General features: G+C 45.0%; 2 protein-coding genes across 2 annotated transcripts; one reads left to right on the top strand and one right to left on the bottom strand.

Moving 5' to 3' along the window:
- Positions 1–115: 115 nt before the first annotated feature.
- Positions 116–5,456, bottom strand: LOC143214986 (zinc finger CCHC domain-containing protein 24). The gene is made up of 4 exons (XM_076436637.1): positions 4,725–5,456; positions 4,322–4,594; positions 2,117–2,281; positions 116–898 (listed from the first exon to the last, which is right to left on the bottom strand). The coding sequence occupies exons 1-4, from the start codon at positions 4,950–4,952 to the stop codon at positions 788–790; spliced, it is 777 nt and encodes a 258-aa protein (XP_076292752.1). The 5' UTR covers positions 4,953–5,456; the 3' UTR covers positions 116–787.
- LOC143214978 (cyclin-dependent kinase-like 4) lies at positions 5,385–13,640 on the top strand. Its single transcript, XM_076436626.1, has 7 exons — positions 5,385–5,685; positions 8,559–8,812; positions 9,585–9,779; positions 10,414–10,705; positions 11,569–11,959; positions 12,360–12,674; positions 12,762–13,640. Exons 2-6 carry the CDS (start codon positions 8,645–8,647, stop codon positions 12,658–12,660), a joined length of 1,347 nt encoding a protein of 448 aa, XP_076292741.1. The 5' UTR covers positions 5,385–5,685; positions 8,559–8,644; the 3' UTR covers positions 12,661–12,674; positions 12,762–13,640.
- The last annotated feature ends 284 nt before the right edge of the window (positions 13,641–13,924 follow it).

The raw sequence follows: 13,924 nt of genomic DNA, 5'->3' as shown, positions 1-13,924 counted from the left end.
CAGTCGCCAGGTACTTTTACCTGGAAAGTATTCCGAGCTTAATGAAATTTTGGCACGTCTCTTGGGGGTACTCTGGGGAGTCTAATCTGAGTTTTCGACCAAAAATACGTTGGAACAGTGAAATTTGAAGGAAATTTAATGCTCTTTTCAAAAATGAAAAGGAAAAGTTCGTAGGATCCATAGTTTTTAAGTTATAGACGAAATACCAAAAACAGGTAACAAAAATCGTGGTTTTTTCCCCCTCCCCAAGTTAGCACAGGGTCCTCGAGGTCGAAAACTCAGATTAGACTTCCCAGTCTAGTTCAGAATGTAGAATGTAGAATGAAGTTCGGAATACTTTCCAGGTAGACGCCCTTTTTTCGGCCTGGCGACTGGACTAGAATCGAAAAGAGAGGAGGAGAGCATTCGCGCAGCGCTCGTTCGACTCGTTCGACGCGGCCATTCGTCGGCGACGCTTTCGACCATCGTTTCCACGCGTCTGGCGTCCGTGGATTCCTCGGCCCGAGGATTGTGCGACTTCTCGGCGGACGCGTGGGCACGCGCGCGCGACTATGAGAAGCTCGGAGCAACTATAATTAGCCCCTCGGTGGAGCCGGAATCGTTTTAGCGCGTCCCTGACTACATCGTATTCCGGTCTCCCGGTTTGACAAGTAAACAGTAGACTCTTTGCGTGCGTCAAGAGCTCGGTAGCCTTCGGTAGTCTCGTAGAAAAATATATATCAGCCAGCCGATTCGTATTATCACAGAGCAGCGCGATCGCGGCGGGTAACCTTCGGCCGGTCGCTCGTTAGCGTCTTCGGCAATAGTAGCCCAGGGTCTTGCACTTCTGGCAGAGGTGTTGCGGGTGAACCTTACTCTGGTCCGACACGTCCAGACCGTCCGGTTGCTCCAGGGGCCTCTGAAACCATCGAGAACCATCAGTTGCGTAACCCGCGCGAAAACGTGCGATCCTAATTGCTAGCCGTTAGCGGAACACTGGGTTCCGTCGCTCCGACTCGCCCGCGACTCGGCCAAACGATATTTATATTCCGAAAGTTTTATTCGCTCGACGCCGTAAACTAAAAATACCATTTGTCGGGTAGAAGGTCCCAAGTAGTTTGCTCTCGACCGAGTGGCAACGCGTTTTCCGGTCGCGGAGTTACAGGACTGCAAGATGGGGGCTTTCAGTAGTTGAAAGCACTAGATAAGAGGTCAATCTAGGCAGTGGCGCACCCAGGATGTAGTCTTGTGGGGGCCGAGTTGAACCCAGCTATGGTTTTGCGTGATGACCTTTTTTTAGCCAAAATATCTGTCAACGGTACCCAGGGCTATTCCGCGATTTTAATTTCGGAAGCTAAACATTTTTTTTGGGAGGGGGGACTTGGCCCCCTGAGTGCGCCACTGAATCTAGGCCGCAGTCGCCCTCAAAAGTCCTATTTTTACGTTTACGAGGCGTGATTTCCATTATTCGGCAGCATGTAGCTGTCGCAGCTTTATGAAAATAGCTGAACGTAAGGTAATAAACGTAAAAATACGGCTTTTGAGGCGACTGCGGCCTAGATTGATCTTTTATCCAGCGCTCTTGACTACTGAAAACCTTCATCTTTGCATTATCGAGAAATGAGAAGGCACATCCCGCAGCCTTGCATTCCTGGAAACGAGTCTACCCCCTTCAGGGGGTTAAATCTGTGACTTGAAGAACAGTTATGCTCCCTGCTAATCAGAAACGACCGCGAGAATCACGAATCACTGTGAAAAAACACCGTGATTTGAACGAACGTGATCCAAAAGTAGTTCACGCCATCCTTAAGCCAGACGCACTTCGGATCGCAAAACGCTGCGTCCAGCCGCGTTTCCACCTTAAAATGTCCGAGCAATGCCGAGCATATATTCTGCGCGCAGCGGCGGGCGATCAACGGGAGCGCGATTACGCGACTATAATTAGTTTTCGCCGGTTCCCGCGATATTTCTACGCGGTTTTGTTTCCTCGTCGAAGACGTCCATCCATCCACCGGACCCACCGATCGTTATCGAACACGCGCGCTACTCTCCGCTGCAAAGAGAGCGGGTGCAACAGGTGTTAACGATTTGCGAGCGTTTACGTAAGCGATAGCCACGTAAGGGAACGCAGAGTTACCTGCTTGTGCGGGAAGACGTTTATGTGGCATTTGATGCATTCTTGGCCCATATTCGCCCAGCTGTTGCCCGACATCCATTTGCGCTTGCACTTGGGACACTTGTACTCGCCGAAACATCTCTTGCTGCCTTGGTACGGCGTCAGACCCTCGCCCTTCGGCCGCGCCTGCAATCGGGACGCACGGTCGTTTACAATGGAACGTTCTAATTAGCGCGTTACTCATCGGCGTATTTTAACCCTCTTATGTACGTCGGAGAGCCGACGTGTCTGGGCCTGCGAGAGGTTCGCGAAGCCGGGCAATTTTTCCCGGCATACAGTGGCCCACATTCGTGCACCCTTTAAAACAGAACAACTAGTGTTCCTTATCAAGAATTCTTTCTCGAAAATTTCTCGAGAAATTTTACAATTGGTTATCTCTCACTTCTTGAGACATTACAGTACTTCTCGAGAAATTTAAATCTAGGACAATTCTTACGAATCTCATTTATTTTATAACATATTTTCGGAAATGAACAAATACATACAGTAAGGAGCATAACTGATTCCACACACTTTAAATCAGAATAACTCTTTTATGAATGGACCAAACGACTTGAATTTCTCTGTAAGGCTAGAAAAATTAGTTTAGTAAATGACGTCTAAAAAATATGTTGAAAAAAATGCATTTGGTCGGAATTGTGAAAACCGTCACGACTTTTTTAGGCTGGGCCAATAACGAAAATTTGAAAGCTGTGTTTGGTCAACTCGTAGAAATTGTATATACGCTCCGAAAATTTCATTGAAATTGGTTAATTGGTTTACTAACGTCCCACACGAGAAAAGCTGTGGCTCGATAATGACAGAAACAAAATCTCAAAGTTGCGCGACGATGCCTTCAGCTTGCGCGTTGAGTCCAAAATTTGAAAATCGAGGGAAAATGAGCAACTTGAAGTCATCGTCGCACAACTTTAAAATTTTAATCCTGTCATTAATGCGTCGAAGCACAACATTTCCCGAGTGGAACGTTCTCGATTCCGACAACAATGTCTTCTCGATCCGGTCTAGTGTATAAACTATTCGTACACCTTTTAAAAAGTTAGTAAACTAACCCTTCTAAAACGTCTCAAAAAAAAACTCAAGCTGTTCGGTCGAATTTTGAAAAAGTTATTCGTTTTCAAAAGGCGTAGGAATACTTTGTGTACATCCATTGTATACTCTCTACGCGTTTATCCCACGGAACATCTCCGGTTTCTGAAAAGCGAAGCGCGTGCACGCGGCGTTAATGGGGCCAAACTCATCGACCGTGTCGGCCGATGGCTATCGTATGACGTCATGCTCGCCAGAGAGATGTACTGTTTGTTGTTTCAATTAATTAGCGTTCAATTGGGCACCGTATTCTACCGCGGTGTTTTGCGTCGACCAGCGCGGGTCGTTCGAGACAAGGGACTAGAGATCCCTATTTCACGAATTTCAAACGAATTCGGATCTCAATCCGTGTAATGATTAATACCCGCGAATTACGGGGTACACGTGGCACGTGAAACGTGTCCTCACGGATTCGCGGATCAGTTTCCCTCGGCACGTTCGAGTCCGGCGACTGATTAGTGAACTTTGAGCGCGGATATCTCGGAAACTATGCGAGATAGCGGAAAACTCAATCGAATCAATCTTATGGCACATTTTGTCAGCTTTAATTTTGTATGGAATGGTCTCATCGCTAGGACGCATAGTTTCCGAGATATAAGCGGAAAACCGAAACAGGGGACCTTAACCTCTTAACTAGTCCAAACAAAGTCCCAAAGTTAAAAATTGTGTTCCTTTCATTTCCTTTTACAATTTTTCGTTGACTGGACTACAAGCGGGTGTTCTCCTTTCGAACAATCCAAAAATCAATTTTATTTACGGGGGTATTCTTCTTTCCGGGATTGGAAGACGGAGTTTTACAGTCTAGACCGTTGCTTTCTCCCTCAAACGTCCTACATTTACGTTTACAGGGCGTAATTTTCATTATTCGGCAGCATGTAGCTGTCGCTCGATACATTTTCATAAAGCCACGACACATCGTATCGATGTGCGTTCCCTTACACTTGAAGAGAATGAAATAAAATTGATGTTAAAATCGTTGGAACGAAGAACACCCCTCAGTTTCTTACTACGCGGTTCACGTGCCACGTGTACACGTGTATTCTTAGTACACGTTCGAAACCACGATCTGTAATAGGACACCTGAGGACAGTCTTTGATGTAGTGGCCCTTCTTGAAGCACAAGTGGCAGAGGTAGCTCGGCGGCGGTCGTTTGTTCGGTTTACGATCGAGCAGTCCGAGCTCCGTGAAGTGATCCGCGAGATCGCCGATGCTGTCCGTCAGGTTGCCTCCTAGGGCGCCGGAAGGGTTCAATCCGACCGCTGCTCCCGCGCCAGCTCCTGTCCGGGGTCGATGCAAATATGGCTGCGACGCTGTCGTCGGGAATCCGCTCCAGATCGTCGGCATGAGCTTGCCCTGAAGACACAACCGACGGTTTCTGGTTATTAGGCGTCGCGGGACCAACGGCGAGACCATCTGTTTCCTGTTCTCCATTTACGAGCATCGGAAAGCAGGTTCTAAGATCTCTGGGGATCGATCGATATACCTGATCCGACGGCTGAGCGCGATTCTGATCAGCGATCGCTAGGTACACCCAGTTGAGCAGATGAGGCGAGTAGTGCGGCTGTTGAAGCTGCTTCTGTCCTTGGCTACCGATGCCGTTGATGCCGTTGATCGGTCCGAGGCTGATCTGAGCTGGCTCTTGCAGCCGCAGCTGCTGAACCGCGGGTCTCGGATGACAGGCTGCCATACCTTTAGTCTCGCGGGCTATCATCGATCGCAATCAGTCTCACCGATCGCAACGTCGACGCATCCCCTTCGAGGTTCTCCCGGTGAAAGATCCGCGCATCTTCGACGCCGACGATTTCTCGGAGACCGCTCTTACCGTATCATCATCAAAGACGAGACGATTACTGCGTCGCGGCCGGTCCTCGTCGAGAAAACACCATTCCTCGACGATGACGAAGCGAGCCAGTTCGTCCCGAACGGATCTGGCAACTTCGCGAGAAGAATAATTCCCGTCCGACTTTAACTTCTCGGATCGCACCAACGGTTTCGCACTGTCTCACGCACACGACGCGTTTTTCAGCAGTCTCCTCGATGAACGTTTGATCCTAGATCACTTTAACTCGTTGTCGAGAGGATCTATCGATCGGAAGAACACGATGAACCGGGAGAAGAACGCGTTTCCCGGATTACGACGGACGCGTTCCCTCGGAGGGACTGACTTGGATCTGAACCTGCACAGTGTCGGTTCAGCCTGGCCCGGCCCGGCGCGGCGCGGGGATACGTAAAAACGCATACAGACGAATCTTAGGCAGCGTTAAAGACCCCCGCCATGTGGTGCGGCTATTTCAGTGCTTGCTGTCCGCGGAACGGCAACAGCCTGCTCTCACAGCAGCCTGCCCGATACCACGGAACAGCCATACCAGAGTTTTCCCAATCTACTACGTGTCTCCTACGATTTTTCTCTCCTTCAACTCATGTGTATTTTGTTCAACTGTACAGTAAGTCCCCGATTTACGCGGTTCATTCGTTCCAGCGATTTCCGCCAAAGTGGAAAAACTGCGTAAGTCCAATAGCGAATGGACGCCATCGATGAAAGGTTATTTAATAAGATCTGATTTGTACATACTATGTGTATGTACTCATTTCAAAGGAAAATTCCAATAAACCGACTATGTTCATAATTATGCGCACATAATTAAATGTAAATTCGAATTCAACTTTCGAGCATCATATTTAAATCTAGGTTCAAATTCAACTCGCAGCACAAACTAATTTAAATCGAAATTGAAATTCAATTCTCAGCAACCCAATTTAAATTGAAATTGAAATTCAACTCTCAGCAACTCAATTTAAATCGAAGTTCAAATTCAACTTTCAAGCATTACATTTAAATTTAGATTCAAATTCCAATTCCCAGCAACCCAATTTTAAATCGGAATTCAAATTCAACTCTTAGCAACCCAATTTAAATCTAGATTCTAATTCAGCTCTCAGCAACCCAATTTAAATCTAAATTCAAATTCAACTTTTAATCATTATATGTGCCCATAATTACGAAAGTGGCCTAAGTCAATCTTTAAAAAAAGACGAGTTTATCAGTTATTTCACATGACATTATTTTAAACTAATCGAACTCCATACGATTTTTACGATATTGTCAAAAATATGAGACGTTAGATAGTGCTTGTAATTTCAACATCATATGGACTTCATTTAGAGCACTTGATCTACATAGATGCCTTGAACCAACTATGATCACGGAAAATTTCTCACTCATAAATAGCTGAATGCCTACGCTGTCCCCAAGCAAACACTTATCTCCGCTACTGTCACACATTTATCGACAAAGCTCCCGTTCTAGCAGTGAAAAAATGAATTTCACGATTCCCTGATTCTCTCCTAAGGATCCTCGTATCAATGAATCCGCGTAAGCCGACAACTTACTGTATACGTACACCTATACCGTAGATCGTTCACGAAATTGTTCTTCGACGTCTCGCGGAGACCGAACGTAGTAAACGGTAATTGTCTCGGACGTCGCACACGATTTTATAAAATGTCAGCGAACCCTTTCTATAAATAACACCGCGATATCGATTGAACGCGATATTCGCCGTGGTTTCGACGAATCGACCCGTTAACGTAAAGAGCGATTACTTCATCGCGGTCACGGATCGCGAATCCCTTCGGTCGAAAAGTCTGCGAAGCGTTTTCGGATAACCGTCACCGTAAATTCGACGTAAGAGAACATTCTGTATCGTGTACCCTCAGCCACCAGTTCTTGTTCGCTGCTCGATCCAATTGGATCGTGTTGGTCGTCCAATCGAGAGACAATTATCTTACGAACGCACGGGTTTCGAACCTCGTGGACGGAGAACAAGGCCGGCATTTAAGCGATCCTCGGCATCGCGATCGGCCTCGCTCGAGCCGGAAGACCTTCGAAAAGTTTCTGGCATTCGGCGGTCTGACCGCGCGCAGCGACCTTTCGCCTCTGCGAGAGAAGTTCGGCACGCAAAGTTCAGCCACGGTAATTTCGTTCCCTCTCACCTTTACAAATCAACCAGAGATCCCTATTTCCCGTGCATCTAAATACCGCGTGTACACGTGTATTTTCATATCGAAACAGAAACCGATTCAAGAATCGAACCAGGCCGTGAAACGTGCTGCTGTCTCGATTAGAATTCCTTTGGACGTTCTTGTCGATCTTCGTAGCGTCCTCTTATTATCTTGGAAACGACGAGATTTCCACAGAATTTGAAAATCAGGTACACCTGTACACGTGTATTTAATACCTAAACAGGAACCGAACCAGGTCGCGAAACGTGGTGTCGTCTCGATTAGAATTCCCTTGGACATTCTCGTCGATCTCCGTAGCTTCCTGTTACATTGGAAACGACGATTTCCCCAGAAATTGAAAATCAGGTACACGTGTATTTTAGTACCGAAACAGGAACCGAGCCAGCCCGTGAAACGTGCTATTGCCTCGATCAGAAGTCCCTTGGACGTCCTCGTCGATCTCCAGTTCCCTTGGAGTTCTGGACCTTGTCGATCTTCGTAGCTTCCTGTTAGCTTAGAAACGACGATTTCCACAGAAATTGAAAGTCAGGTACACGTGTATTTTAGTACCGAACAGAAATCGAACCAGGCCGTGAAACGTGCTACCGTTTCGATCAGAAGTCCCTTGGACGTTCGAGACCTCGTCGATCTCCGTAGCTTCCTCTTATCTTGGAAACGACGATTTCCACAGAAATTAAAAATCTCGTGTATTTTAGTACCGAAACGGGAATCGAACAAGCCCGTGAAGCGTGCTTCCGTCTCGATCCGAATTCTCTAGGACGTCCTCGTTGATCTCCATAGTTTCCCGTTAGCTTGAAAAAGAGTATCTCCCCAGAAATTGAGAGTCGGGTGTAGTGGTGGGTCGTGACTCCTCGTGTCACCCTCGAAACCCGATCAACCTCACCCCTTGCGACCCTCTTTTAATATCCAGTCCTCCGTCGAGTCGTGCGTGGCCGACCAACAGGGATCCCAGTCGTAATTACCGGTTGATCGATAATCGACTACGACGACCACGGCGCGACTGCCATCGCAGTCTACGGGGCTACTCGTCGCTCGCAGACTCGCGAGGAACAGTTCCAGCTTGAACGTGGTCGCGTCGTATTCCTCTTCACCTTTACTCTCTGATTCGCGACAATCTTTCCGAAGCTTCGATCCTCGATCCAACTTCGAAATCACGACGATGGACGAGGGGATTCTTGAACAGAACCTCGGCCATTCGTCGCGTATTCCTCGAACAGCGGACAAGCTTCCCTGTGATCTACTTGTTCGACATCTTCGATAATCTCTCTCTGAACGTGCTTGAACTTGTCGAAAGGGGAACCGTGAAACACTCCGCAATCCGAAGGTTAACGGTTGCAAGACTCTGCGATTCTCCGAGGAAGAAAAGAAGAAGATTGAAGGATGGATAAGTACGAGATGATGGAAGTCGTGGGGAAAGGTAGCTACGGGGTCGTGATGAAGTGTAGACACCGGGATACCGGCCAGCTGGTAGCTATCAAGAGGTTCCTGGAGACTGAGGAGGACCTGCAGGTGCGGAAGATGGCGTTTCGCGAGATTAGGATGTTGAAGGTACGTCGGGGGTATGTACCGTGACTCCCACTAATATTCGGACACTTTAAAAACACCATAACCTTTTCAATATTAAACTATGCGATTTTAACTTTTTTGGGAAGCTAAAGCAATTAGATTACTACAGGATGTGAAAAGGAATTTTTTCAAAAATTGCATTTGGTCGGAATTGTAGAGAAAATATTAAAAGTTGCATTTGACAACTTTTTTGTATAAGCCTATATTGAAATTTTAAGAAATACGGTTTGTAGATCTGTGTAAATTATATGCACTGTGGAAGTTTCATAGAAATCGGTTGATGCGGGAAAAAAACGACAGGCATTGAAAGATGTAAGAATCCTTAGAACTACGAGCATCCTTAGCGCCCACGAAGATTACGTCAATATAGTTTAGCGCTCCACGCTTTTATTTATAGTCACTAATGTCTAAAAAAATTATTTTCTCCTTTTTAATGCATTTTAATAAGTTTTTTTTATATATTTTTAGAAGATATAGCTTTATTAATCAATTATATAGTCGCCATTCTTATCTGTAATTAAATTTCGAAAAATATGTTGAACAAAACCTGCAGATCTGGACAGGCTGCGTCTTTTATGTCCTACTACCTTTTCTCGTAAAACAAACGGTTCTCGAAAAAATTGAGAGAAACATCAAAGTCCAAACATTGTTTCTGAAATTTGAAAATTGAAGTGTGCTCTCATTATCTTTTATTAGTCAACGTTAGCGAGAAATATGAAGGCGCACCTTTTTCAACGCGCGTACTTTCCCGCAGAAACTACGCCACGAGAATCTGGTGAACATGATCGAGGTGTTCCGTCGAAGAAAACGATTCTACCTGGTGTTCGAGTACCTGGACCACACTCTGCTGCAGGAGCTGGAACGCGTGGGAGGCGGATTGGATTTGGAAATGTCGAAACGACACATCTACCAAGTTCTTCGGGGCTTGAACTTCTGCCACGCGAACAACGTGAGTGGAAAAGGCCGTTCGAAAGAAAACGTTCGGAGACCGCAATCCATTACCGCAAAACGGTCGCCAACTATTCGTAAAGATCCAGATATAGTTCTAACAGCAACTTTCGAAGACGTTCCGGAACTGTCGAGGATCGCGTGACCGACGCACGGCTATAATAATTGCAAGAAACGACGGCAGAATAATTATCGATCCGAATAATTATTTTCGTCTTTCCCCCCGCGAACAGAGTGGTTCTAATTGAATTTCTAATGTTCGTTTGCGTTCTCGTAGATCATGCACCGCGACATCGAACCGGAGAATTTTTAGGCCGTCTAGCTTGTCGTTGAGTTGCACTACTTAATTTTCGTACCACCTCCTTCGTTATCATATTCTCCCAATACAGAACTCAATTTTTGAGGTTATTGAAAATTTCCGGAAATTCTTGGGTTTCTAATAGGAGAAGACGATAGTAAAGGAGGTGGCATGATATTGTCGCTTCAAATGATCTCAGGAACCTCTCATTTCCGGATGTTGAAGGAATTTTTAGACACCTTGTAGAACCCAATTGTCGAGGTTCCCAAATTTTCGTCTTTCCCCGCGAACAGAGTGGTTGCAATTGAATTTCTAATGTTCGTTTGCGTTCTCGTAGATCATGCACCGCGACATCAAACCGGAGAACATCCTTGTGTCGCCGAACGGGGTGATCAAGTTATGCGATTTCGGGTTCGCTCGTCTTATCACCGGGCCGAACGAGTCTTGCACGGATTACGTGGCGACCAGATGGTACCGGTCGCCGGAACTTCTTCTAGGCGAGCCGCGATACGGGAAAGCGGTGGATGTCTGGGCAACAGGCTGCTTGTTCGCAGAGATGGTCACCGGAAATCCTTTGTTCCCGGGAGACAGTGACGTCGATCAGCTCTATCGTATCACCAGAGTCCTCGGTACGCTGCGACCCGATCGATTTTTCTAGCACTGTATAAAGAATGTACGATGTACAACAATTAGCTGTTGCGAGTAACATTGATCGGTAACCGCGCGATCAATTATGCAGGAAAGAAGCAACGCGAGCGACAATATTGCGTCATTCTTTGTTCCCACGCTCGACGCAGGCTGGAATAACAGTAATCCTTATCTAATTCTAAATCGTAGTTGCACGACAGAGTGAGAGAGTTGGGGAAATTACGATTAATGTGATATCCAATTATTAATCGTGACTACTGAGTATTAAATAATCTGTAATCATTGATTAACGAATAAGGAAGGAATCAGGAGTTGTTGTAATGAATGTTCGTGATTGCTTTATTAGTTATTAATCATGAAATTACTGATTCTGATTTAATCTGTACTTTTGCTACGATAACGACACTGCGAGTAGTTTTACATAGAAAATCCTTCGAACAAAGTTACTCATTTATTTTTAGTGTAATTTGCTTTTGATACAACTCGCATTTCAAACTTTGTAAACCTACATATAAGGCAAGTTGTACGATTTTCAACGTACAGATGTACATTACACGTCTGTACAAACTGTAATTAATCATTGAATGATTTAAATATTACTGATTTGCGGATCTTTATGCAAAATAAAAATGTTTTGCATTGATTGTGGCAATCGGGAATAACATAAAACTTGTTTTCATTCCTTAACGACTTTGTCATATTAAAAGCAACGATACAACATACTTGAATTTTGTCACCCAACCAACTCCTTCATAAATGCATAAAGATCCGCAGTCCGGTAATCATGATTACATTAAATAATCGATTACAAAAGAACTAATTACCGTTCAACTCTGTTGCACAGGAGGATTATGCAGAAAGCATGTAGCGCTGTTGGGTCGCGCCGCTCCCGGCAGATTGTTGCGGCACACGAGTGCGGACGAGCTCATGGGACCTCCTATGTCCGGAGCCTCGGCGTTACAAAGAATGTTCCCAAATTGGGAGAACGTGGCGGTGGATTTTCTGTGTCAGTGCCTGTACATGGATCCAGAACTCCGGCCCCAGTGTCCGGCATTGCTGCAGCACTTGTTGTTCACTCAAAACGGCTTCGCGGGGAAGTTCCTCGTCGAGCTGCAAGCTTGCGTAGCTAAGGAGAACTCCGCGAACCCTTTGATGGCCAAAAGGATCGAAGAGAGGAGGCTCAGCGTCCTCTCGGCCGAGACCCCGGTCAGAGTTTGTCGCCAAAGCACCGGCAGGTATTTTTCCAGCAGTCTAGTCGACTCCAGTTTTCTCCTTTCTTTTCCGCCCAACACGAATGTGATGAAGTTTGGGTCAAAATCGAAGAACTTTCAATAGAAATGTTTTTTAAACATTAAAGCTGAAATATTGCAGAATATGGGGAATATAGAGAGAACGATTTAACTTTGAAAATGTGTGTTAACCTTCAGCACTCCAGTAGTGACTCAGTCACTATAGAAAATTGCTGTACCATCATTCAAAATTTTGTTTATATTGTTAAATATTGGGTTGGCAAATAAGTTCGTTCGGTTTTTGTGATTTATTCCACTCTAAAAAACCGTACGAACTTATTTGCCAACCCAATATTCTGGTATCTAATCAATTACTGAACATTTAAGTATTGTATGTCGTTTTCAGATGGCATATGAGCACTCTGAAGGACGGACCAACCAGTGAGAAAGCAGAACAAGGATCTACAGAGCCAGAGGAGTCGCACAAACGATCCCCGGTATCTATCACTCGGCCAAAGGAGGTCTGTTACTTCGGATCCGTCTCCGTTGCGCCTAACACAACGTATATCAAGAGATTGCAACAAAAAGGATTACTCGTCGCAGAGTCCAAAGACTGCACGTTGCCTTTCCTCGCTTCGAAAGACCGCGTTACCGCCAAGACCACAGGGAAGAGAAAGAGGATCGATTTACCTAGCGTGGACCGCTAGAGAATCTTTGCAGAGTTGAGTATTATCCCCGCTGATGAATCGAAGCTCGTTGTTATAGAAATATTCAATTAGATTCTTATTTTGATTTATCTCTTGTACAGGAATCATTTGCGAGAAGAAACTGTACCCTTCACAGTCCTCGAGGAGCGAGCTTAAAGAAATTCGATACGTCCATATTGAAATTTATTTTAAGAGTCTGTATATACATTATATATTAAGGCACGTAATGCAAGTGTACATTTATATACATTATTATTAAATATGTGCTATGGCAACGCTTTAAATTTGAGAGACAAACTATTTTTGTAATATATTCACTTGTACTCCATTCAACAAGGTTCAATTTGCGATACGGACGCCATAGGTAAGCCGCAGACTTCAACATTTGTAGTAACAATAAAGTATACAGAATATTCAGTTCTTGCTAATACGCCTAAGGGTGCATTTATAGCGGAGCGGCGAGCATCCAACATTTCGACACATACTAAAGAAAAAGTACATATGTATTTTCATTGTTTTCCTTTTTTTCACCGCAAAGCTCACCTCCGTGCTCCACTATAAATCCATACTAAATCCGCGAGCTATCACCATTGGACGCAACACCGAGGTGATACGGGGCCTCTTCTTATCACGTCTGAGGGAGATATTACAACCAGTCGACATTCTTCTTAGAAATGTTTAGAATATAAGTTATGTACATGTGTACAATACAGTTTATGTATGAATCTACGATGAACAAATAAAGACAATGTAATAAAAAGATATATACCTGCGAGTGTATTTATTGAACCACCAACTTTTCCCGAACGTCCTACTTCTCCAAGCGTTATACTACTGATTTCCGCAGAAACGCTCGCCCGTCTAACTTGTCATTGGGTTAAACTACTGATTCGGAATTGCAAAAATATCGAAACTTTGAAAAACAAACATTTTCAGACGTCTGACTTATCGCTCAGTTGTAAGACTGAAATTCGTGCCACCTCCTTCGATATCATGTTCTCCTAATACTTGTTCGCTTTTTCGAGATTTCCGAAAATTTTCAACCGTCTGACTTGTCGTTGACTTATACTACTGGATTTCGTGCCACCTCCTTCGATATCATGTTCTCCTAATACTTGTTCGCTTTTTCGAGATTTCCGAAAATTTTCAACCGTCTGACTTGTCGTTGACTTATACTACTGAATTTCGTGCCACCTCCTGCGACATCATGTTCTCCTAATACTTTTCCAATTTTCGAGATTTTCGAAAATTTTCGACCGTCTGA

The sequence above is a fragment of the Lasioglossum baleicum genome, chromosome 13 (genome assembly GCF_051020765.1).
Source record: "Lasioglossum baleicum chromosome 13, iyLasBale1, whole genome shotgun sequence".
NCBI lineage: Eukaryota > Metazoa > Arthropoda > Insecta > Hymenoptera > Halictidae > Lasioglossum > Lasioglossum baleicum.
The sequence above is the reverse complement of the archived record's forward strand: the minus strand, read 5'-3'. Positions and strand labels throughout refer to the sequence as shown.

What these genes read in the sequence shown, in the direction of transcription:
- LOC143214986 (XM_076436637.1), bottom strand. Translation starts at nt 4,952, where the DNA reads ATGATAGCCCGCGAGACTAAAGGTATGGCAGCCTGTCATCCGAGACCC. An exon ending in GCGCTCAGCCGTCGGATCAG is followed by an intron (nt 4,595 to 4,724) that starts GTATATCGATCG and finishes TTGTGTCTTCAG; the next exon opens with GGCAAGCTCATGCCGACGAT. An exon ending in ACATCAAAGACTGTCCTCAG is followed by an intron (nt 2,282 to 4,321) that starts GTGTCCTATTAC and finishes TCCCGATTGCAG; the next exon opens with GCGCGGCCGAAGGGCGAGGG.
- LOC143214978 (XM_076436626.1), top strand. Translation starts at nt 8,645, where the DNA reads ATGGATAAGTACGAGATGATGGAAGTCGTGGGGAAAGGTAGCTACGGG. An exon ending in GCGAGATTAGGATGTTGAAG is followed by an intron (nt 8,813 to 9,584) that starts GTACGTCGGGGG and finishes ACTTTCCCGCAG; the next exon opens with AAACTACGCCACGAGAATCT. An exon ending in ACTTCTGCCACGCGAACAAC is followed by an intron (nt 9,780 to 10,413) that starts GTGAGTGGAAAA and finishes GCGTTCTCGTAG; the next exon opens with ATCATGCACCGCGACATCAA.